The sequence below is a fragment of the Sapajus apella genome, unplaced genomic scaffold (genome assembly GCF_009761245.1).
Source record: "Sapajus apella isolate SASKATOON/1434 unplaced genomic scaffold, GSC_monkey_1.0 scaffold5, whole genome shotgun sequence".
NCBI lineage: Eukaryota > Metazoa > Chordata > Mammalia > Primates > Cebidae > Sapajus > Sapajus apella.
The window spans coordinates 10,323,920-10,347,970 of NW_022436945.1; the positions used below are offsets into that span (position 1 = coordinate 10,323,920).

The following is a 24,051-nucleotide window of genomic DNA, read 5'->3' on the forward strand; positions in this document are numbered from 1 at the left end:
CCAGGAAGAGATAAAGCTACCATTAGTCCAATGTCTTTGCGTTGTCCATGTGTAGTTGAGGAAGGAGATCCAAACATCTAAGATCACCTCCTCCTTGACTCCCACACTGCATTTCAATAGAAGAAAAGGGACTGGCACCTCCTAAATCGCCTTCCTGTAGACAGCAGGCATAGTATGGGGGAATCTCTCTGGAAGGCATTGTTTTTACTCAAACAAGATCAAACCCCTACCCAACTCCTACTCCATCGACCAAGACCATTTCACATGTAATTTCTAAAACTGTAAACCCAAGACCCTTTCACATGTAATTTCTAAAACTGTAAACCCAAGACCCTTTCATGTGTAATATCTAGCATTGTAAGTGTATATAAAGGCAGAGCTTCTCTTTGTTAAACGAGCTTGGCTGTTAGACAAAACATGTCACCTCACTCCCGGGCATAATAAAACACCTCCTCCTTCCTAGTTTGGTGTCTGAGAGATCTGTTTCTCCTGCTTCATGGTAGGCAGAAAAACAGTCCCTTAAAGGTATCAGCACCCTAGTCCACAGAAGTAAGGTGTTGCTTTGCATGTCAAAAAGGATTTTGCAAATTCGGTTAATACTGAAGGCTTTGAAAAGGAAAGACTACCATGGATTATCCAGATGGGCCTAATCTAATGACATGAGTCTTTAGAAATGAATAAGGAATATGGTGCCCTCTGGAATTTGAGAAAGGCCCTCAGCTCATAGCTAACAAGAAGGGAGAATTTCAGGATCACAAGCAGGTGGGACTGAATTCTGCCAGCAAATTGAATTAGTCTCTTTCAGCTCCTAGGTACGATAACAAAAGGCTCACTTTTGCAAAGTTTAGAGTTTTTAATGATTCTTGCTATTTGTTGCTATGCTGATTAGATATATATATATAACTCTGAATCAAATCTGCAATGATTTCTTGTATTTATATTTTCACAAATTTTGCTCTTTTAAAAATATTTTAAAGATTTCCTTTGACAAATCCATACCCCTGGTTTAGAATAATAAAACTTTTAGTGTGTCCTTTACATAAAAACTATTTTCAATGTTTTCTCAACATTTCCATTTCTGGGTAATGGCAAAGATTTGCTCTCTCATGTAACTAAGAAGAATGCTAGAAAAAAAAAAAAAAAAAAGCAGCTCCATGTTTCCGGCTACTCAATACTATAGTGAGAGTACTTCTTTTTATGACTTGTGTCAGTATTGTTATCATCACCTAGGAGCTTGTAAGAAAGGCAGAATCTCAGGTCCCACCTCAGGTCTACTGAAGTCATATCAAGGCTTTCTTTTGTTTTTGTCCTTTGGCAAATGACTTAGTAAAAGACGACTCATTAACCTCAGAGCAGCAGAACAGTAATTACTTAACATTTAAGGAACTGATTGTGCAGTGGTTGATGTTTTGCTTTTTAATGGACATAGGAGAAATGCCATTTCTTTTTTATTGACTTCTAACCATCAATTTAATTGGTTGTACTGAGCTAAGTGGAATAAAATTCTCATTAAACAGTATCTTTTTCTGACTAACACCTAAGAATTAAAAAAAAAATCTATAGTTGGGGGATGAGGAAAATGAAGACATCAGGGTCAAAGGTTACAAAGTTTCATTTAGGTGGGATGGCTAAGTCCTGGAGATATATTGTATATCGTGGTACTCCAGTTGACAATGCAGCATTGTACACTTGAAATTTGGTAAGAATAGATCTTAAATGTTCTCATCGTATACGCAAAATAGTAACTATGTGAGGTTACCATTTTGTGAATATTATACTAATTATTGTAATTACTCTCAGTGCAATCTTTGACTTAATCTCTTTCAAATTGTTTTCTTATACCTTAATAGATAATGACATTCTCTTTCATTTTGATATTATGGTTTCCATAATAATTTAAAAGTAATCCATAATATTGCTACTAAGTATAAGTATACATTAACAAAATGGTAACCTCATATAATTACTATTAATAGATCCATGTAATGAATATATGTGTGGGTATATTAGTTCACATGATTGCAGTCATCACTTTTCAATGTATGTATATCAAAACATCATGTTGTACACCTTAAATATTTACATTTTTTAATTTATCAATTATACCTCAATAAAGTTGGCAACAATTCTATAAATCATTCTAAAATAGATTATAAACTAATGTCATAAATTATTTCTGTAAAAGTAACATTTCCTGCTACACCACAACACTTTTTCCATGCAAACTGTAGCTAAACTATTTTATGTTTACTGCCTCAGGGAGGAGTTGTCATCATAAGAGTTCTGACACTAAGAGTTGAAGTCTTGACTTTGGACTTTCAAAAGTTAAGGCCAAGACCGGACATTATTTGGAAAGGCTAGAAGAATATGTCATCAGTCAGATTCAAAGTCTAGATCTGAGAGCAAAGAGACAGTATGCCCTGTCCTTCCCATCCTCCAACCTCCTCCCAGGGCAATGCCCCAGAACTAATAAGGGCCTAGATAACCCTGAAACTAGAGTACAGGATGAGAAAAAATGGTCTTGTAGTGTGTCTAGACAAAAGACTCTAAGGCGACCTCACAGGTTCCCATGGTTTCTATAAGGTAAAAACTAACAGCTGGCTTCAGATTGGAGGAAGAGACTACTTTCTGGCTAGGTAAGAGGAAACTAGACTTAGCGCTCAATGAGAACGTGGAATGAAAAACAAACATGAGCAATTTACCTGAACGAAGGATAAATGACTGAGGACCAGAAAGACCAAAGTATGTACATCCCAGCAGACGACAACAGAGGACCAGATGACACATTCCTCCAAGCCTCATCCTCTCAACACAATTTCAAGGAGAGGAAGGGTAAGCTACTTTCATGGAAAGAAAAAAAATTTGTAAAAGAAATTGAAAACAACTATGAATCAGAAAGGAAGTTGTTTTTTGCACTGTAGTCTGAGATTCATATCCAATTCATATCCTTTACTTTTGGATCGATCTTCAAACATCTAATACTGTGGTCTACAAACAATATGTACTCTGTAGCTATCTGGCACATTTATTTACTTCATTCTATGTTTGCCCAACTCTCAGTGGCCACAGCTCCCTGTACCCTCCAATATGGTAGCCAGTAGCTATCTGTGGTTATTGAATATTCGAAATGTGGCTAGTATGAATTGAAATGTGCTACACATGTAAAATACGCACCAGCTTCAGAAGACTTAGCACAAATAACAAGAATGTAAAATATCGCATTAATAGTGTTTATTGCAAGTTGAGGTGATATTTTGGACATATTGGGTTAAATAAAAATATACTACTAAAATTACTTTCACATGATTCTTTTCACCTTTAAAAAATGTGCCTACTAGGCAATTTAAAATTTTATATGTGACTTGCATCATTTTTCTATTGGACAATGCTACCCCATATGCTCACTCACTTTGATTTCATTTGCTTTCACCTGAGGAGCTATTATTATTGCTTAATTTGTTCCATGCACAAGTGGACACTCCAAGACTTTATAATGATGGTGTCTAACATTTCTTGACAACGTTTACTGGAAATTATACAAATTTCTTGTATCTCATTTCTTGACGATGGGACTTGGGAATGAATAATCATTGGGAATGATTACTCTGTCTGTAATTTGTACAAAAAGGAAGAGATTTTCCTCAAGAAAATTAAGACAAGCCCATTCATACTGCCAATATTTTCTTAAAAATGTTTGGTGACTTAAATGTAAATAAATATAAAATAATGAATAAATAATTTTTTTCACAAGACAATGAGAACCAGGACAATGAGAAAAAAAGTATCTTCAGTGGTTTACTTTGGTTAGATTTTTACCTAATTCATAACGTTGTATAATATGGAGTAACAAATTAAAAATAGGACAATTTGAATAAATTTTATTTATAAAGGTACAGGGAACTACAAGAGAGTACAGTGATCTAGAGATAGTAGCCTCTGAGATTTTGTGCCTAGAACTGAAGTTTGCCATTTAGAAAGTTTCTTAGTCTATTTGGCTGCTATCCTGAAATATCGAAATATCATAGATTGGGTGGCTTATAAACAACAGAAATTTATTTCTCACAGTTCTGGAGGCTGAGAAGTCCTCATCAAAGTGCCAACACATTCAGTGTCTTGTAAGGGCCTACTTTCTGGTTCAAAGGTGGAATTGTCTCACTGCGTCCTCAGATAGTGGAAGGAGGGTTCTCGCTCAGCCTCTATTATTGGGAGACTAATTCCATTCATGAGTGCTCCAACCCTGTGACTTCATCACTACCCAAAAGCCTCGTCTCCAAATACCATCACCTTGGGAGTTAGAATTTTAATCTACGAATTTTGGAGGAACAAAAACAATCAGACCATAGCAGAAAGATGTAACCTTCGCTCATGCGTATGACCAACTTTAGGGAAGCCACTAAGGATTGGAGCAGGAGAATGAATACTCTGACTTCACTCTCCTCTAATTCTCTAATCTCCTATTAGTGTTCTTCAGTAACCAAACCCAAACAGAAACCAGAGGGCATTGGAGCCCTGTTGATATAGTTCATAACGATCAGCATCCCACAGCAAATAATAGGACAAAGGTAAGAGTATACCTATAAGAGAGCAAACGGAAAATATATTGCATATTCTGTCTTTTCAGAATCATTTACCATATTGAGAGACAAATAGGTCACCTTCTTTCCCTCATCCCATTCTCTCTTAAATAAAAAATTAAACCTTAAAATTTTAATAGAAGATGAAAGTCTATAATCAGTGCTCTATTTCTTACACACTGTGAGCTTTTACCAGAAGGCATTACTCCTGTGGCCCAGCCCAGTGTCTACATATGCTGATGGCTCTAAAATTCATAGCTATTCCCAGGTCTCTTTCCTGCCCTCTAGATGAGCATATCCAACTGCATGCTAGTTAGCTCCCCCGGATGCCTCAGAGGCTTCTCAAACTAGTGTATTCAAGAAAGCACCCTCCACTTATTGTATGATATCCTGATAGAGTTGTAATGCCAAGAAACATGTTTTTTGTTCATTTTCCAAAATGATGACAGAAAGTTTAGAAGAGGCTGTTTTAATTATGATTAGGAGAAGCTTATACTAATTGTGGATATTATAAAGATCTGAAAAATCCATATCATTGTCCATGGTTCATACACCAACACATAGCATGAGACTTGCCAGTAATGATGTCCTCCATGTCAGTCTTAATTTGCTTTCACCTGAATAATTGGACTAGCTAATACTTATTGAGTACTTCTTTTGTGTCAGGTATTTAACTGTGCTCAAATAAATTTAAGTCTCACAAGAACCCAATGATGAGGAGGAAACTGAGGCTTGTAGGGGTTGTCATGCACAAGGACTCATAGCTGAGAAGGGGTGGAGGTGAGTTTCAGACAGCTTAACTCCAGAACATATATGCATGTCATTCCTCTGCGATACTGAATGCAAATTATTCTTACAGTCCAAGGAGGAGGGGTTAAAAGGTCGTGAACTGGGAGCTACTGAGTCTGACACTGAAGATGCTAGGGGTAAGGAAAATATAATAGGTCTTGAGGAGGCTGGAAAGGAGAGATTATTAAGTAAAAGTAGCCAAAGATAAAAGATGTAAGACTTTTTTACATTTCCTTTTTCTTGTTTAAAACATTAGTTAAACATGAATTGTGCTAGAAATTGGGGATAGAAAAGCAACGAAGACAATTTCGGTCTAGTAAGAAAGATAGGTAAATACATTATAATGAATTTTAAAATTAAGATAGATTTGTAGGCAAGGTTCACAGAACATTAGAGAAATTAGATATAGACAGCATTTATTCATTCATTATATTCATTCACAGGGAACTTCCTGTATACCCGCTACATTATGCTTGAAGCCGGAGAAATAAAAAGGGGAAAGATAAAGTCCTTATCCGGAAGAAACTCACAGTCTAATGAAGATGCTTCTGGGGTGGTAGTCAGGTGGCAAGGATGGAGCTACAGGAGCACAGGATTACAGAGCCTAGAGTGCTCAGACAATGCCAATTTAGTGTTACACAAGCAAAAAGTTAAGGCTTTGGGTTGGCAACAGTAGAGGATGCTAAAGAAGAGTGCTGTGGACAGGTTCAAAGGGCTTGGACTTAACTATGACAAACCAAATTGTTGCTAGTGGAATGCAATGCAAGGGGATATGCATTTTTCTGCAGCATCAGTTTTGTCATAATGTGGAGCATAAAATCGTGCTTTTTACTATTATTTTTACTATTAAAAATAATATGCACAAATCGTGATTTTTGCTATTAAAATGCAGATATACTGTGAAGAATGAAATGGCATATAAGACTAGTAAAACACTATTGTTAACGAATTTCCACAGCTAGGGTTATGAGTTAGCTAGATAGGACAGCAAACTACAAGGAAATCCCACAGCTGGGCATGCAGATGGCTTTGGCTCTCACTCCTTAAGACTCGTGGGGAGTTAGTTCACAGTCTTCAGCTTTCCAGGGATCTAGGGCAAGATAATTGAGGAACAGTGAGGATTAAGCGTGCGGGAAAGGCCTAAGAGTTAAGCTCATAGACTGGAGAGAGGTTAGGGCGTGGGCGATTGGGAACCTGTTACCTTTCCTCTGCTCTCTGCAACTCTTACTCTAAAAACATCCTCCACCAGGTGCCCCTTTGTCGCGAAAGACAGCTGCCCTCTGAACTCTTGGCGCCTGGTTGCCTGGGCAACCCTCTTCCGGGGCGCCTCCACGCCCTCTTACTATTGGTTTAGAGGACGCAGCGTGCGTCTGACGTCATTTCGTGGCGCGACCAGATTCTGGGGCGGGCCTCGTGGGTCCTCATTTCACATATCCCGGGGCGGCCGGTGGCTGGAGCCGCGGCTGTTGGGAAACCAAGCGCCTGCCATAAGCCTCACCGGTGAGGGGCAGGTGGTGTGTGGATCGCGGCGGGAGAGAGGCGCGGTAGGAACGGGTCCCCAGAGCCATGAACCGCGGGTACTGGTGTCCCGTCCGCGCTCTCTTGCTTCCTGAACTGTTGCTAGGGCCGCCGGACCCTGTTGCTAAGGATTCTTGAGAACCTGAGCGCTTGGAGTGTGCCCCTCCTTTTCTGGGGGATTCAATCGAGAGTAGCCTTCGTTAACCTTAATTGACACTGGTAAACTCCTTCTCCCATGGCCCCTTTAAAAAAAATCTCGCTTTTTTCTTTATTTTTTGTTTTTCTGTGTTTTCCTCTTTTGCTAACTTTGATAGCGTCCTGGCCCTGGACTCGGCTTTAAGTATCTAGAAGTGAGTGTAGGAGGGGTGGCTGGGAAGATGGAAAGCGGATTCTAAGACCCCCTAAGCAGATTTTACGACCCCCTAATACTTGCCCTTTGCATTTACTTTATGATTTAAAAAAAAAAAAGGGATTGGAATAATGAATATTAGGCTTAGGGTCTGCCTTTTAGACTTTTACAGAGCTTTACAAATGGAACAGGGTGTCTTTAGTGGGGCTCTTACTACACTTTTGGAGCTTTCTATACCTGGATTAGAAAGCCAGAAAAAACATGGCCTCTGCTGACTGAGAATTTAACAAGCAATTTAGTTCATGATCCAAAAGCTGAGTGCGGGAGAAATAAAATACATACAGGGAAAGATATAGGCTGTATCAGCTGTCCAAACAATGATAGAAAGTAGACTTTCCTACCATTGACACGGATTCCAGCAGTCCGTTGTAGATAGATGACCTGTAGCAGCCAAGGAAGCTTTAAGGGGAATGTGAGGATTTCATAGGGTGGTTTGTTTGCTTTCTGGTATTGTGTCATAGTTTAAGTGTTCCAGGTTAAGTGGATTTATGGATTCTAATATCTATAATTAGAATCTTTATCTTGTTTTGTAAAAGAATGAGCGATGACCTTATGAAAAACCAGTTAAAAGTGTTACTGAGGATAAGATTGATTGCATTTTCTTTAACAACTCATGCTCCAGGTTTGTCAGTGATGTGTTCCTAGGTGAATAGTATTTTTAAAAATTGACCACACTTGCAGTTTTTCCTTCGTGTCCGTGGAGGATTGGTTCCAGAACTCCCTCTCTCCCCCCAGCCTCTTTCAGATACCCAAATATGTACCCATGCTGAAGTCCCCCAGTCTGTTCTCGGTATCCGTGGTTGGGTGAATCTGTAGATGTGGAAGCCGCATATATGGAGAACCAACTGTAGTTTGTCCTTAAGGTAAAGGATAAACATTTTTAAGAAGTAAAAAAGCAATTGTTTTGGAATCCTTTCTAATGCAGGATTTTGAAAGGGGATGTAGGTGTGTTTGCGTTACTGTATGTGTATTTGTTGCTGAAAATTACATTAGTATATTGTATATAAAAATTATCCTATTTACTCATAAACTGTAGAAGCTCAATTTTCAGAAATCTAGTCTGTTTTCTAATGTGGCCAGAGGATTGCAAGTGAGTTTCTGACAGTTTATTTTGACAATTTGAATGGAAGAAAAGTTTATTTTTGTACATCATTTTCTTGGAGATGATTATTTTGCTGTTTTGAAGTTGACATAATTTCATGTTTTCTCATTAGTCTTTCTGGTATTTTGCTCCATAACTTTTACTGTATTGTATCCTCTTTTATGTTTTCTGTCTTCGTATTGATAATACCCCTCCAAACAAAGTTTGAAGTCAACTTTTTTTTTTTTTTTTTTTTTTTTACTGCAGGAGTGAAAGGGAAACAATGCAGAAATCAGAGTGCTCTGGAGGTACACAGTTGAAAAACAGAGTAACAGGTACAGCTTTGCTTTTTAAGAGGCCAAGTTTGTTTATGACACTATTCTGGGTTACAGGTGGAGGCAGGGTGAACTTTATTGCTTTTACCTGCTTCTTATTGATGTTGTTTTGTCCAGGTAACGATGATCAAAGGACATCATCAGGCACACAAATAAAACACAGGAATGCAGTTCAACGAAGCAAATCCTCATTGTCAACCAGTTCTCCAGAGTCTGCAGGAAAACTTCATCCTCGACCAAGTGATAAACTGAACCCTAAAACAATTAACCCGGTAGGTCCAAAATGATTCGTAACTCACTAGATTTTTTGATGGCATTTCGCACAGCATTGAACAATTCTGGATGCTGTCCTGCGTTTTGTCCCTGTGCTAGTTTTGAGCTAATGATGAGAGAAGGGCATGTGTTTGTTATGATGAGCGGAGATAATCAGTCACAGGTGGCAGTGAGTATGGAGGTAAGACACAGAAGTTAACCTGTTTGGGTTATCGCATTGTAGGGCATAAAAAACTGCATTTTAGCTTTAGATTTTATTTGCTATGCTGTTTTGTTTTCCAATATCAATGAATAAACTTGTATTCAGTTGCCACAGAATGCCTTTCATGCTTCCGTAATTGCATAAAGGTCTCTGACCATTCCTCTGTATTGTGTAAATTAGCTCTGCCAGAAGTCCTCGTTGTAGTACTAGCCTCCTTTGCTCTCTCATAACAATTTAACGAGATTCAATAAACATGGGATTTATGCAATAAAAATAAATATTCAGCAGTGAACACACCTGTGCAACACCAGGTGTTATTTGCTCTAGGCCCAACTTTGGTAAGGTAAGATGTTAGTAATTTCAGCCTTTGAAGGGGATTGTGAGAGTGGCTGAAGCTCCTGACTGACTTTAATGGCAGGTAGAGTATGGCAGGTACTTAAGGAAGCAAGGGTATAGTGAGCTCTCCAAGACAGAGAGTGTCTGACTTGACAAAAGAAAAGTGAAAAATAGTTTGAGCAGCTGTGTTCCTTTGCTTCTTTTTGTAATCTACAGTGTCAAGGAAATTGAATACCTGAAGAAGGCCCTGATAATCTTGTTGCTCCTACTTTGCTTATGTTTAGTTGAGGGAGTTTATGGTGACACTTCAATATTCTTCCTGTCTTTAAAGAAGAACTCTTTGAATTAACATTTAGTGACCTTAGTCCTAAGGTTTAGTAAAAATTGAGGAAGGTTTTGGGAAATAATAATTAAATAGTTTGACCTGAGAAAAGCATGTCTAAGATATGTAAAGCCTACCGCTGTAAAACAAATGAGTTGGAAGTCAAAATAGTGTTTACCTTTGGGCTGGTAATGTTTAGATTTTTCAACTTATGTTGATAAACAAGTGTGTTCATTTTTTGTGAATTCACTATTGTGATTTTTGTACATTAAAGTGTATACATTTTAAATATTTGAGTTAAAAATGTTTTTCAAATGCTAATTCAGGGTAGAATGGTATATAACATTAAGGCAGAGTTGAAATATTGTCTGATATTGTTAAAAATGGAATGGGATAACATTTTTCGCTTTAATAGACTTGGTAAAATTTGGTTAAAATTGATAAAAGTAATCCATTAATGAAACAAATTCTGATTTTGTGTGGTGTGGAAGATGAAACCACGATTAATCTCTAGAACAAAATTGAAATGCAAAGAGAGGGATTGTTTAGCGTTTCAATCAGAAATTTAGTTTCTGTGGGGATTTTGAAAATTTAGGGATTATTTTCATTGCTTGTAAGAGCCAAAAAGATAATTTTCTTGTAGATGGTAGAAGTAAAATATGTTGACAGTATAGTATGAATTTGTCTTAATTTTTTCCCCATATGTGTAGTACTTTTTCAAATAACTTTATCTGTTATGCTTATTAGAAAATAATTTTTAAAACTTGTATTTCCTTATCAGCAGAAATTGTGGCTAGATGAGTGAAACATTCCTATTGTGGTGAATTGTTACACAGAATATGGATTGAGTTTTGAATATGAATCTTTTATTTAATTTGAACAAATTTCCACCTATGTGCTTTTACTCAAAATTCATGTTTTCCAGAGGAGAAAAGAGCTAATTTTAAACTTTAAGCACCTTTAAAAACTACTGTCGTGTGTGATTAAAAGAAAAAGAAATTTTATAGTTATGTCTTTAAAACAAGTCAATTTATATTTTGTAATTTAGACAACTATTTTTCATTTGATTATATTAAAAGCACCATGCGATAAAATGCTTTTTTGTTCTTAAATTCTCTTCAAGTCTGTGATCAATTATATTGAAATTATTTATGCTGTGGTTGTTTAACTGTTGTGATTGATCATCTCTTAAATCATCTTTGAGAGTAGGTATAAAGTCAATCTGTTAAAGTAGTATATAGCAAAACTGAAAGATTGTGAAGTTATATAGCTAAGAAAACACATCCGGGCATATATTTGTGAGAATCTTCTCCATTTTCAATTCTCTCCCTCCTGCCCAGTTCAATCCTTTGTTTTTTACGGAAGCCTAAAGCTGGTTTGGAGAAATGACTATCCACACCATCCATATTTGGCTGGAGGACAAGTAGATGCGCAGGTGGCAAAAAACAAATATACTTCTCCTGTACTTAACACCCCTTCTCCATTTAGTCCTCACCTTGAAAGGTCACAGTGGGGAAGAGGGTAGCAAGAACTATTAATACATATATGGTTTCAGCTGCCTTCAAGCCTTCTGAATCGTTAGGGGTAAAAAGAGATGTACAAAGTGTAGTTGTGGTATTCTAGTAGTGAGAGGATTGACGTTTTTTCTCATTTGTGTTGCTGAGTAGAAATGGTGCACTTTGATACTAGCTTGGCAGTTTGAAAAGCAGGATGGCCATTTGCTTCTGACCTCAGAAGTACAGGTGATAGTAATATTTTCATTTTTTGTTTTAGTTTGGTGAACAGTCACGAGCCCCTTCGGCATTTGCAGCTATTTACTCTAAAGGAGGTATTCCTTGCAGGTAAAATCAATATGATTTATAACTGACCAAATTACTCAAAATCATTGAGTAACATCAATACAGTATTCAATTTAAATGTATTGAAAGTTTTATTTACTAGTGAGGTTGAAATAAAGGTGACTTATTCACACTTTGTTTTGGACTGGTATAGATTCCTGGATGTTGTTGAAGAAAACCATTTAATTCCAATAGACAGTTATTGAGATCTGTGACAAACCATCAATTAGTTTAAGAAATTTACTTGACCCCTTTTTCTAAAATAATCAATTTAAGCATTCACAGGCTTGGGCAAATTGCAAATTGAAGAATCCTATTGTTGGTAAAATGGAAATTGTCAATTTAATGAAATTGTTTATATTTCTTAAGCACATATGGCTGATTTTGCTTCCTTTCGGTTATAATTCTTGCTACCTTTCTAGACAGATGTCAGAACTATTTTTTTTTAATGGATAATGTATCATTTTAGGATTTATTGCTATAAAGCATTTATTTCTTCAAAGTACATTCACTTTTAGCCTGTTCTAGATTATAGAAAATTTTATTTTGATTGTGGAAAGAATCACAACATTTATTTATTTTTGTTCCAAAATTCAAGAAATCTAGATTGTAATGGTATTTTCAGATTTGGAGTGAAAAATAAGCTCAAGAAATGTTCTTCAGTTTATTGTTATTTCACATTTAGATTTAGAATTGAAACCCTATTTTAAGGTTCTTAACTCTCTGCTCCCCATCCCTTAACAATTTATTGTTGCAAAAATGTAAAAACAATTTTACAGAGACATCTTGCTCTTAAGAAAATAAGCCTAAAGGAGTAAAGAAGTTGAGAACATTACAAAGGAGTTCAAGGAAGCATTTGAGAATTAAGTTCACTATCATAATTGTGATGATAGTTCCTTGAGTGTATTTGTACATAAAAACTTAAAAGTTATTTACTGTAAATATATACAGTTTATTGCATGTGAGTTATGCCTCAAAAACTGTTAGAAGCAGAAACCCTAATTCAGGGGCCACCACTTTGTAACCCCTCATGAGCCATTTTACCTTCCCGGCCTCAGTTTTCTTCTCTTTAACAGAGATAAAACTTGGTTTTGCCTTCAGATTATTAGTGTTAGAGTTACATGATCTATATCTGAAAAACAATGTTCCTTGTAAACATTTTTAACAATTACTGCATTTTTTTGTTTGCATTTTTCATTTCTGTAGATTACCTATTCCATATCACTGAAAGACATCACTTGGAACATTTGTGTTAAGATTCACAGATAGCAACATGCTTAAGCACCAAAATTGTAGCCTTAACACATGTTGGGTTGCCAAACAATTTTGCTGAATGATTAGTAATTGGTAGGATTATTGACATGGCTTTGTAAAATGTCCTTGTACTATCTTATAAAGTTTATGGTATTCCTATATGTTACAAAATAATTCTGTGGTTATACTGTATGTTTCATGATCCCTGCTTAATATATAATTATATTTTTCTTGTTGCATTCACTGTCTTTTATATTTTAGATTGGTACATGGTTCAGTAAAACACAGGTTACAGTGGGAGTGTCCTCCTGAAAGTCTTTCATTTGATCCACTTCTTATTACTTTAGCTGAGGTAAATATGCCATCTTTTCTGAATATTTCTCAGGAAAAATACTTGAAAAGTTGCATTAAATGTTACTTTGCAGTTTGTCAGTAAATTTCATTCTGTCCCTTTGAAAAAGGAAGCACACAATAGGCATTGAAACACCGCACCCCCTTAGGAATTTGTAGATAAGTGGATGAAATATTTATACTTATTTCAAAAAAAAAGAAAAATATGTGGACTCATAATGAGGAGAAAGATTTTTTGGTACTGGTGAAATCAGGAAAACATCAGGATTTAAACTTAAAACTATGCCAGATAATGGTAAGTGGTTCTGTATACAGCCAATCATGCTGACATGTTGTGTTTCTTAGGGAATTGATACCACCTACCTAAATGTTCTTTTGGAGAACACTCCAGCTCTATGCTTTACTTGTACATTTCTAGTACAATATCATGGAGGTGGTTTTATAGACTATTTTTAAAAAGCTTCTGATAGATTCCTTTATATAATTTAACATTTGTGTCAGGAAAAAAGTTGGAGTTTTAGCTTCAAGTCAATCATTGCTATCTTCTGTGAATTTTATTCCTAGAGTTAGAATAAAAAGAGAAATGAATTAACCAGTTGTCTTGTATTTAAACTTTTAATTACCTGCCTTTTTAAAAGTTAATTTTGTTGTCATTATTAAGAAACAGATGATTAGAGTTTTCGAGATACTAGCAATAAAACATCTGAGTTCTTTCACTGATATTTTTATTTGGATTAGTTACTACCGTGTGACTTACTATGGCAATGCCTTTTTCGGTTAGTATCATTTGCCTTTCCGAGAAAACCAGTGGGGTGGACCAAGTGGGAGCAGAATAGAAATAAGTAATTTTGCCAATTGAGATTCCTTGATTAAAATGAAACATCAAAATCTCTAGTTCCTCCTTTAATTTTCTAAATATGTTTACTCTCTTAAGAGTAATCAGTAACTGATCAGTTACTAGCAAAAACTGTACATTTTTGTTTCTTAATTTATCATTTAATATTACAAGTAGGGTATTTTTATAGGTAGCCTATTTGGAAATTCATTTTTGTAGTTGGTATTAAAGGTTAGGCTGGGTGCTATGGCTCATGCTTGTAATCCCAGCACTTTATGAGGCCAAGGTGGGAGGATCATTTGAGCCCAGGAGTTTGAGACCAGCTTGAGCAACATAGGGAGAGAGACCCTGTCTCTTAAAAAAAAAAAGAAAAAAAAAAAAAATCACATTAGCCAGGCATGGCAGAGTGAGATGCTGTCTCAGACAAACACATAAACAAAAAATGAGTGATGTTTCCTTAGTTCTTTTTTAAACCTTAATCCTTTTATACCAGGTAGTGAACCATTTTTTTTTTTAGGCTAATCGGAATTGGTGATAGCTTTGAAAATATAATGTAGCTAATCACAATACACAGGAAACGCTTTAATTTGGGATATCCTTAAAGGGACTCTAGTTTCTGTTTAAAGTCAGCCTGTTACATACCTATTGTCTAAATGTCAATGCTTTTTATTCTGTATTGAGTAGATTTCTGTCTTTCTCCTGTCCTTATTTACTAATGGGTGAATAGTGACAGAAAAACCACTGTTGAAATCCACTTCAGCCTTTAATCTGAGATTTTTTTTCTCTCTCAAATGAACTGGATACAGGACACTGCTTAAATGATGGAACCTGTGATCCAAAATGATGCCCTTGTGGCTGGCAGGATATGATGGTTTTCAAAAGTATGACAGCTTCAAAGAAGAGAAAAAGTTCTTGATTACTATTTAGAAGCAGATATTTAGGTCTGAAGGACAAATTAGTTGAAAATTCATATTTCTAAGCATGATTTTGCAGCTGATTATATTCATAATTAGTCAAACTGAAGGAGTTTACTGTTGATTTTTGTTTGTTTTGCTTTATCTTTTTTAAAAGATAAAGATCTTGACTTGCTGTACTTGGCTATATCATAAGAGTACTAACTGTTCCTAATGCCTTTAGGGTGAAAGGCATAGTGAGAAATTACAGTTTTTTTTAATGGTTTCATACTGCATTTCCATATTACAAATGACATGTAAAATCTTAACATGCCTTTAAAATGCACATAGTATGATACTTGTTTTCTAAAGATGTTAATATAAAATATTTAAATATGGAGGAAATTTATTTTAGGAACTCATTAAGTCATAAAATCATTGTAAATGTAGGGGAATCTCATAGTCATGCATTCATAAAGGAGTGGTTATAAACATATTTTAAACTCATTTGCTCTGCTTTCAGAAGGTGTTTGTACGTAACAAAATGTTTTTATTATCCTAGTGAGTTTCCCTTCGTGTTTTCTCTATTTACCTCTTTTCCTCCTTCCATTCCCTGCTTTTCCTTCCTTCTTATTTTCTCTTTCTTCTTTACTTCCTGTATTTTTTCTTGCCTCACCTGTTTCCCGTTTCTTTTCTTTTTCTTTCTCTTATTTTTTCCCTTTTCTTTTCCCTTCCTTCCCTTCTGTGGGTAGAAATTACTCCTGTCTCATATACAGTTGGCCCTACTTATCCATGGGTTCCACATCTAGGGTTTCAACCAGCCACAGATCAAATCTATTTAAAAATATATAATGCAACAATAAAAAATACAAATAAAATGATGTAATATAAAAATTATTTGTGACAGTTACATTGTAATAGGCACTACAAAAATCTAGAGATTATTTAAAGGATATGGAAGTATGTCCAGATACTCTGCTATTTTATATGAAGAACTTGAGTTGAGTATCCATGGGTTTTGGTATCCACTGGGGTCCTGGAACCAGCCTACCGTGGGATACCAAGTGACCCTTTGTCCCCCAGTTAGTATAATTGAAATTGTAACTGCTGAAATTATAATCATGAGTAGGAATAGAATAATGAAACTTTGGTTTTTGTTTAGGCAGGTAAAGACTGAATTTGTCTGTTATTAGCATAAAGAAATGGGTAGTAAATCATGTTTCTTCTTGGTTTTTGGCAGGGTCTGAGAGAGACTAAGCATCCATATACCTTTGTGTCACAGGAGGGTTTTAGAGAATTACTTTTGATCAAAGGTGCTCCTGAAAAAGCTGTTCCTTTGCTACCTAGACTGATTCCTGTGCTAAAGGCAGCTCTGGTATGTCATTTATTTTATTGTACTTTCTATTTCAAAACATATGATAGAAAAGAAAGCTGTAATATATTTAGACTATTTTATGCCTTTTTTACTCCAAATTAAATACAAATTAGTCCTTTACTTGTGATTTTGACATATTTGCAGAATTAGGCTACTGTTACTCAGGGCCAGATGACTACATACTTGAAGACACTTTTAGAGGATGTGCTAAAGGTAAATAGGGACGTTGTAAGTAATTAGAGAAAATAATGAATGCCAAATCAGTCTTTCTGTATGCTAGATAATTTTAGTTACTGCTTCAGTCAGATCAAAACTTTGTTTTTTGCTTCTAGATGTCCTGTATTGAAGATTATTTTTTAAATTCTAGATTTTGTTGACTCTTTTCTGATTTTAAATGTTTAATCTTATGCTTTTCTCCACCTGCTTGTTGTTTTTTCTAACCTATATTTCCTTTTATCATTCCTCTCTTCCCTGATCCCGCTACACCCCCCAACCAACCAACTTTACAGGTCCATTCGGATGATGAAGTGTTTGAAAGAGGATTGAATGCTCTAGTTCAGCTAAGTGTTGTTGTTGGTCCTTCTCTAAATGACCATCTGAAGCATCTGCTTACAAGCGTAAGTACTGCAAAGATTAGATAATGGTTGGCTGTATCATTCGCCGTCCATATCTCTTCATGCTTTAATAGCTTCAAATCTTTAAAATAACTCAAAACCTTAAAAAAAATCTCATTTTTAGCAAAAAATGTAGAGATCATTTGTAAAACATTTTACTAATGGACAGTATTACCTTTTTTTTTTCCCCACAATGGAAAGCACCTACATGAGCAGGGTTTAGGGTTATAATAAAAAGTAAGCCGGCTGGGCATGGTGGCTCATGCCTGTAATCCTAACACTTTGGGAGGCCGAGCTGGGTGGATTTCCTGAGCTCAGGAGTTTGAGACCGGCCTGGGCAACATGGTGAAACCCTATCTCTACTAAAATACGTAAAATTAGCCGGGTGGTGGTGTGCGCCTATAGTCCCAGCTTTGGGAGGCTGACACAGGGGAATTGCCTGAACCTGGGAGGTGGAGGTTGCAGTGAGCCAAGATTGTACCACTGCACTCCAGCCTGGGTGACAGAACGAAAATTCAGAAAAAAAAAAAAAAAAAAAAAAAAAGCCAAAAGGTGAATGGATAAAAGTTAATGAACAGTAAGATGATATTTTGCTCATGTTGATTAACTATAAATTATAAGCAGTGCTCATATACTGTCTTGTGTAATTACGTGTTAGCAAACTTTTTTTTTTTTTTTTAATTTTTTTCTTTTTCATTGTGGTGTTGTAGTGAATCTGTAAATTGCATTCAGGAAGAGACTTTTTCCTGATATGTGTAACTTTAACCTTTACTATAAGTATATACTGGGACACTATGCAGCTCACGAGGTTCCCAAGACCACTCTTAAGTTTGATGATTTGCCAGAAGGATTCAGGGAACTCAGGAAAGCTGTTATTCACTCTATGGTTTCTTACAACAAAACAATAAAGATTAAAATCAGCAAAGGTAAGAGGCACAGAGGGCAGGGTCCAAGAGAGACCAGGCATGGAGTTTTCAGTTTTCTTCTCCCAGTGGAGTGGTTGATGCAGCGTTTACTTCTTCCAGCAGCAGTGTGTGGCAACGTGCATGGAGTATTGCCAACTAGAGAAGCTCACGTGAGCCTTAGTGTCCAGGGTTTTTATTGCTGTCTGTCATGCAGACAAGACATTATGCAGGCAAGACCATGTAGTGTGGTTGACATTAGTCAACAGCCTCTCTAGAAGTTGAGCTAATACCCTCTGAACCAAAGTTCCCACCATAAATCACATTGTATAGACTGCCTGGTGTCGCCCTAAACTCCCATGTTGACAAGGATACTCTGTCCGGCGGGACATTCCAAGAACTTAGAGGTTATCATTCAAGAGCTAGGGGCAAGGGCCAAACATTAGGCAAGGGAAATTCTATACCGCCTACCGATAGAAAGATTGAAGTCTTAGGTAGGACCTCCCTGCCTGCATTCTTCTGTATTTCACAGCTGAAGCATGATTTTGATCATGGTTCCACTGTTTTTTCTTGGATCCTTCCATATGAGAGATACTAGAACTGTATTTTTAGCTTCCTATTCCACAAATAGTGTAATACACCCCAGGAACCACCTGGTTGACATTATTAGAAATAGGGTTGATGGTGACTCTATCAGGATAGGTATACTTGTAAGTGGTAGATGAAATTCCACGAGGTTTCAGGTGGGCAGAAGACATAGAATAGATTCCCAAGCCTTGACATATGAGAAGCCTTGGGACAGAAGAAAGAGAATCTTGGCAGATATTTGCAAGCTTCAGGTCAGGAAGTGTGGCTGACCAACTACAGGAATTTCACACTAGTGATTAAATTACTCATTCAAATATTCAGTAGTTTAACAATCTCTTGCACTCTGCACTCTCCCCTTCTATTTTGTTCCAGGTACACCAAGCATCCAGAATATAATTCAGAGCAGAAACAGGCATGCTCTCAGCCCTTGTGGAAATTAATTTTGGTTTTGGTTTTGGTTTTTTTGTAGGTGGGTGGGGATGTAGAAATAAGCAGCACGGACATCTGCTGAGAAAATTGGGATGGAGTCAAGGGCATGTGAGATGTAGAGAAAAGGAATCACACTAGATCCTTCATCAAAGTCAGTCAAGCAAGAATCAGAACCTTAACTATCTAAATAGCCAAGTCCCACCTCCAGTGGCAGAAAGAAAAGGCCAAATTAACGATTGTATAAATTTGTTTTGTTTTTTAATCTTTCTGGGTTGGTGGCATTTATCTTAGGTCACTTGCATTCCTCCTCAGAGCTCTGCTTTTCCTAGTCAAGGAGTGACTGAAAGGGCCTCTAGCTTTCCTGGGCTGTGAGCACTTTGGGAATGCTTAGACACCACCCTGACCTTCAGATTCTGGTGTTAAAGAGCTCTAGAAATAGGTTGTGTGAGGGTTAGTTGCTGGTCTCTTAGCCACTCACTATGAGACAAACACCACTGAGGATGTCAGTGAGGTGCTGTTGGACCCCTCTTCATCCCTCACCCCCATCTTCCACACCCTTCAGCCTCAACGCCTTCATTTTCATCTGGTTTATAGACTTTTACATTAGATATTTATTGGAAGAAAGGGTACTCTTCTAGAAAAAGTTTTTCAAAACCAGTTATTGAACCTATATACAACTCATTTTTTCCTCTATGCAAAATAAACTATACCTTTTCTGAGCCGCAAATGTATGGGACTTTAAAGAGGGAATAGATCACCTGAAAATCTTGCTTAAAATGTAGCATCTGGGCTTTTTCCCTGAGATTCTGATTAAGTATGGTGTGAGACCCAAGAATCTACATTTTTAAACAGCATCTCAAGTGATTCTGATGCTAATGGTCCATGGATCTGCCTATGAACCTCTGTGCTATACAGGGTGTATACAGATTCAGTAGGATAATGCAGTCTGAAGAAAGCAACTAAAAGACGGTAGGGGACCTTGTCCATCCCCAGAGCATTCACTGTTACTAAATTACTCATGTAAATCCTCCATCCTTTGTTCTCTCTTCCCATTTTATTGTGGGAAAATGTGTGTTTTAGAGGCAGAGCTTTCCATCATGGTCCTCTAAATGCTCTTGCAAATTACAAAATCGCAAAATAATGCTATTTTTTAGAAAACTTACTTCAGATAACATACTGTAGCAGGTTTTATAGGATTGATTTTACTTATGAGAATGTAAATTCATTGTTTTTTAAAACATAGAGGTACCTACCTCTTATATGTAAATTTCAATGAGATACTTCCTAAAAGAAGCCTTGAAATCTAAAACAAGGGGTGCTCCTGAAGATTTACTTATGTGTATGGTGAACATGGTTAATTTTAAAGTCATTTCATTTCCCCCCAATCTTACTTTGAAAGCTTTCCAAAAGGTTAATGGACAAGAAATTCAAAGAGCCAATCACCAGCGCATTACAGAAGCTAGAGCAATGCGGCGGAAGTGTAAGTAGAACATTATTCCTTAAGAGTCTTTTTTTTTTTTTTTTTTTTTTTTTTTAAACTTTCAGGCATATTACTAAATTGACTATATACTTAACATGTACTTCTCATTTCAGCCACAAGTAACTGTATGAAATTGATGCTGTTATTTTCTTTTTAGAGCTCAGAGTTTCTGTCTCTTGGTCACACTGTTTTTCAAGTCCTGCAACTCAGACTCAGGTTGAATAAACATAGGGCTTGTACAGTTCCACAGTGCTTAATATGGCACTGCATGTGGCATAGCGGTACAGTTTTTTTCTTTATTTTCAGTGGTTTAGTTCTGACCATTGAAAAGTTCAGAAAACCAAAGCATTAACTTAGCTCATTGAGGAAGAATACTTTTTCTCTTTCATTTGCTGTCTTTTCTGCCTCAAACGTCTAAATGATTGCACTGTTCTCTCTAAGTGCGTGCGTACCCTCACAGGTGTACACACACACAGACACATGCACACAGTGCTGGAATAGTTTAATTGATTAGTCTAACTTTTCAAGGTACAAAAATATGCAGGATTTCATAACCATATGGTGTCAGATTACTTGATTAATTGAATTTTCAGCATTTGAAGGAAGCATTCAGATAATCTAGTCTTAGAAATATTTCCATAAAAGCCATCTTGCTTTTGGAAATTTTCTTTAATCAGATCTTGATAGAATTGCATATGACTGTCTTAACATTGCAGAACTTAGTTTCATTCTAGGTACTTGCTAAAGGAGTTAATTATAAGAAAATCTGTGTGATCATATACAGTTTTAAAATGACAAACATAAAGCTTTAGCAAAATTACCTAATTTGACCAATTTCAGTGAATTGTTTCATTATGTTCTTTCCATGATGGATGCCTAGAATAAAGTTTATAGGAGGAAGTAAGTCCCTAAGCCTACAAGATAATGAATTTCTTTGTTGTGTTTGGGTCCTAGGCAGAGAATTAGCATTCAGAGACCTTGTTTAGGAGATGTGCAGAACCATCCTCTAGTTAATCCCATGTCAAGGAAATTCTTGTTTGCTCCTCTGAGAATTTGAATGCAAAATATATTTTTCCTTTCTTCTGTGGAGTGGAAGTAAACAGAGGCTAAATAATGATGCCACAGCTTTTCAGTGGGAAACCCTCCCTAGGTGGTTTTCCATATCCTGTGAGCCGATGTGGGAGATGGGACAAGTGGAAAGGGACAGGACCAGCATGTTAGATTTCGTGGTGGGAGTGGAGGGGGTGTGGAGGAGGAGATGGTATGCGTGTAAATAAAGTTTAGAAACAACGCATTAAGATTTGGAAGAGGAACACAGAGGTGTAGTTGACCAATCTAGGATTCCAGAAATATCAAATTCTTTTGTTACTCCATCTTACTAGCTTTGAGTGTTGCTAATACAGAATTTTAAAAAAGATTTTGTAGTTACAAGCGCTATTATTTATTTTCTTCTGACTCCTCATGTTTCTTCCTTCTTATGTCCTACATAATATTTTAATAATGATTGATGTAATTAGAATAGAAAATTTTCTATTGCAATTACATGCCAAAGACTTTCTTGGCTTAATTGTTGTGTGTTAGCTTCTGCTACTTTGTAATCCTTCATGAAATTAATGAATACTCTTCTTTCTCTTCTAAAAGCTTATGTATCTCTTTCTTTAAATGTTAGAAATAAGTCTTTAAAAATGAGTGTTCTCCGTTGTGGTTTCTCATTTCTTAGGACTTGTGTATATAAATGATGGAACCATTCAACCTCTGGTACACGAAAATATCTGTTACAGTCACAGTGTTACTTTCTTAGAACTGATTTTCTAAGAAAAATCAGTTGAAAAATCAGTTCATTCTTAGCCTGATTTTATTTTTTTCTAAGTGAAATGCACTTTTATTTTGGGAAAGGCACAACACAAACACTGATCTTTGTTGATTATGTGGGAACTTATTACATGGCAGGTACTCTGCTTGAGTACTTTTTAGATATGAAACTCATTTACTCTTCCTAGTCATCAGAGAGAGATTTTGTTATCTCCCTTTAAAGATCAGGGAACTTAGGCACAGAGAGGTAATTAGTCCAGGTTTGACAAAGCAGTGACTAGTAGATGCTATATTCAGATACTGGTAGTCTGGCTTCTAACTACTGCTCTAGTTAGATACTAAAAAAGACAGTCTATATTTTATGTAACTCAGTAAAAACACTTCTTATGTCATCATTTTGTTCTCATTCCTTTTTGTTTGAGTTTTGGATACTTTCTAGGCATATTCCTGCAAATGCAATACCTATTAGGGGAACTGTGCATGAGAGTAACGATGCTCAATTTTTATTTTTCTGTTGACAGGGAAGCCTTAGCATCATCAAATCTAAAATTCCGACATACTGTTCCATATGCTGTTGAAGAAGGGAGCCAACAAACATTGTTTTTTCTTCCTGGTGACATATCAAACACACCCCAGGTACTCATGGAACCTTTCTTCCATTTTGTTCATTTGTAAATCACAGCCACTATTTATTATTCACTAGGTTAAGATGAATATACACTGAATCAAAGTTATTCATCAACAAAAAACAGTTACTAATGGAAAGTTATTAAAATAAGTTCTATATAGTATAATTTTGTGAGGTTTATTTTTTGTATTTTTATTATTTGTGTGAAGAACCATTATTGAGTTTGTAAGATAAGATGTATTTTCTAGTGCCTATTTATAATACTTTTTTTGTAATCAGATTTGTAGCTGTGCACTTATTTTTCTAGATATTTTGCCATTTCTTGGGTTTCATATTTAACAAGGCTGTAGAAATTTAAAATAGTGAACAAACGTTTGTGAATACACTATTTTAAAATTTTTTTTAAAGAGAGAAGGGGTCTTGCTTTGTTGCCCAGACTGGAGTACAGTGGCATAATCATAGCGCGCTGCAAGCCTTGAATTTTTGTGCTTACATGATCCTTTCATCTCAGACTCCTCATTAGCTGGGACTATAGGCATGTGCCACCCTGTCCAGCTAATTTTAAGATTTGCTTGTAGAGACAGGGTCTCACTCTGTTATCCAGACTGGTCTTGAAATTCTGAAAGCGGTCCTCTGCAATTGACTTCCAAAGTGCCGGGATTACAGGAGTGAGCCACCATCCCTGGCCCCATGAATATACTATTAATTAGTGTTTGTAAATATGTGTTTTATAATGTACAATGCATGGAAAATTTTCAGAGTATTCTAGTTTAAGACATTTTTTTCTAACTGTGAATTCTATTACAAGTATGTTGTTTATTACAACTCATTACAACTACCTAAATTTTTGGTGTTAACTGTATTTAAGTAAATGTTATTTTTGCATTTCATAGCCAGAAAATACTGATGTTCACATAAAGATACTCAGCAATTAAAAATCTGAAAGCTCATATATGCATTCATTGATTTTGTTGTGCTTACTTATGTTTAGCAATTGATTTTTAAGGAGTTTTTAAAACATCATTTAGACATAGTTCAGAATTTTGATGTAATAGAAGCGATTCCCTCTGCAAGAGAGGAGTAGAGGAGAGGAAGAAAAATGGAAAACAAGAATAAGACCTTTTATCTTATGGGCAAAAGGAGAGGCCATAGGGCTTTCTGTAGTTACACCACATCCAAAGCAAAACAAGACTCGGATGGAAAGGAAAAAGAT

At 36.2% G+C, this 24,051-nt stretch overlaps 1 protein-coding gene across 3 annotated transcripts; it reads left to right on the forward strand.

Annotated features, from left to right (window-relative positions):
* Window positions 1–6,739: 6,739 nt before the first annotated feature.
* On the forward strand, window positions 6,740–23,795 carry PACRGL (parkin coregulated like). 3 transcript variants are annotated; one of them, XM_032271852.1, is made up of 11 exons: window positions 6,740–6,907; window positions 6,988–7,100; window positions 8,026–8,153; window positions 8,639–8,706; window positions 8,824–8,978; window positions 11,613–11,680; window positions 13,193–13,283; window positions 16,251–16,385; window positions 16,895–17,002; window positions 20,318–20,398; window positions 22,732–23,795. In XM_032271852.1, the coding sequence occupies exons 3-11, from the start codon at window positions 8,107–8,109 to the stop codon at window positions 22,786–22,788; spliced, it is 810 nt and encodes a 269-aa protein (XP_032127743.1). In that variant the 5' UTR covers window positions 6,740–6,907; window positions 6,988–7,100; window positions 8,026–8,106; the 3' UTR covers window positions 22,789–23,795. The 3 variants fall into 3 exon arrangements, with proteins under 3 accessions (XP_032127743.1, XP_032127754.1, XP_032127752.1); XM_032271863.1 differs by lacking the exon at window positions 8,026–8,153; XM_032271861.1 differs by lacking the exons at window positions 6,988–7,100; window positions 8,026–8,153.
* Window positions 23,796–24,051: the final 256 nt, after the last annotated feature.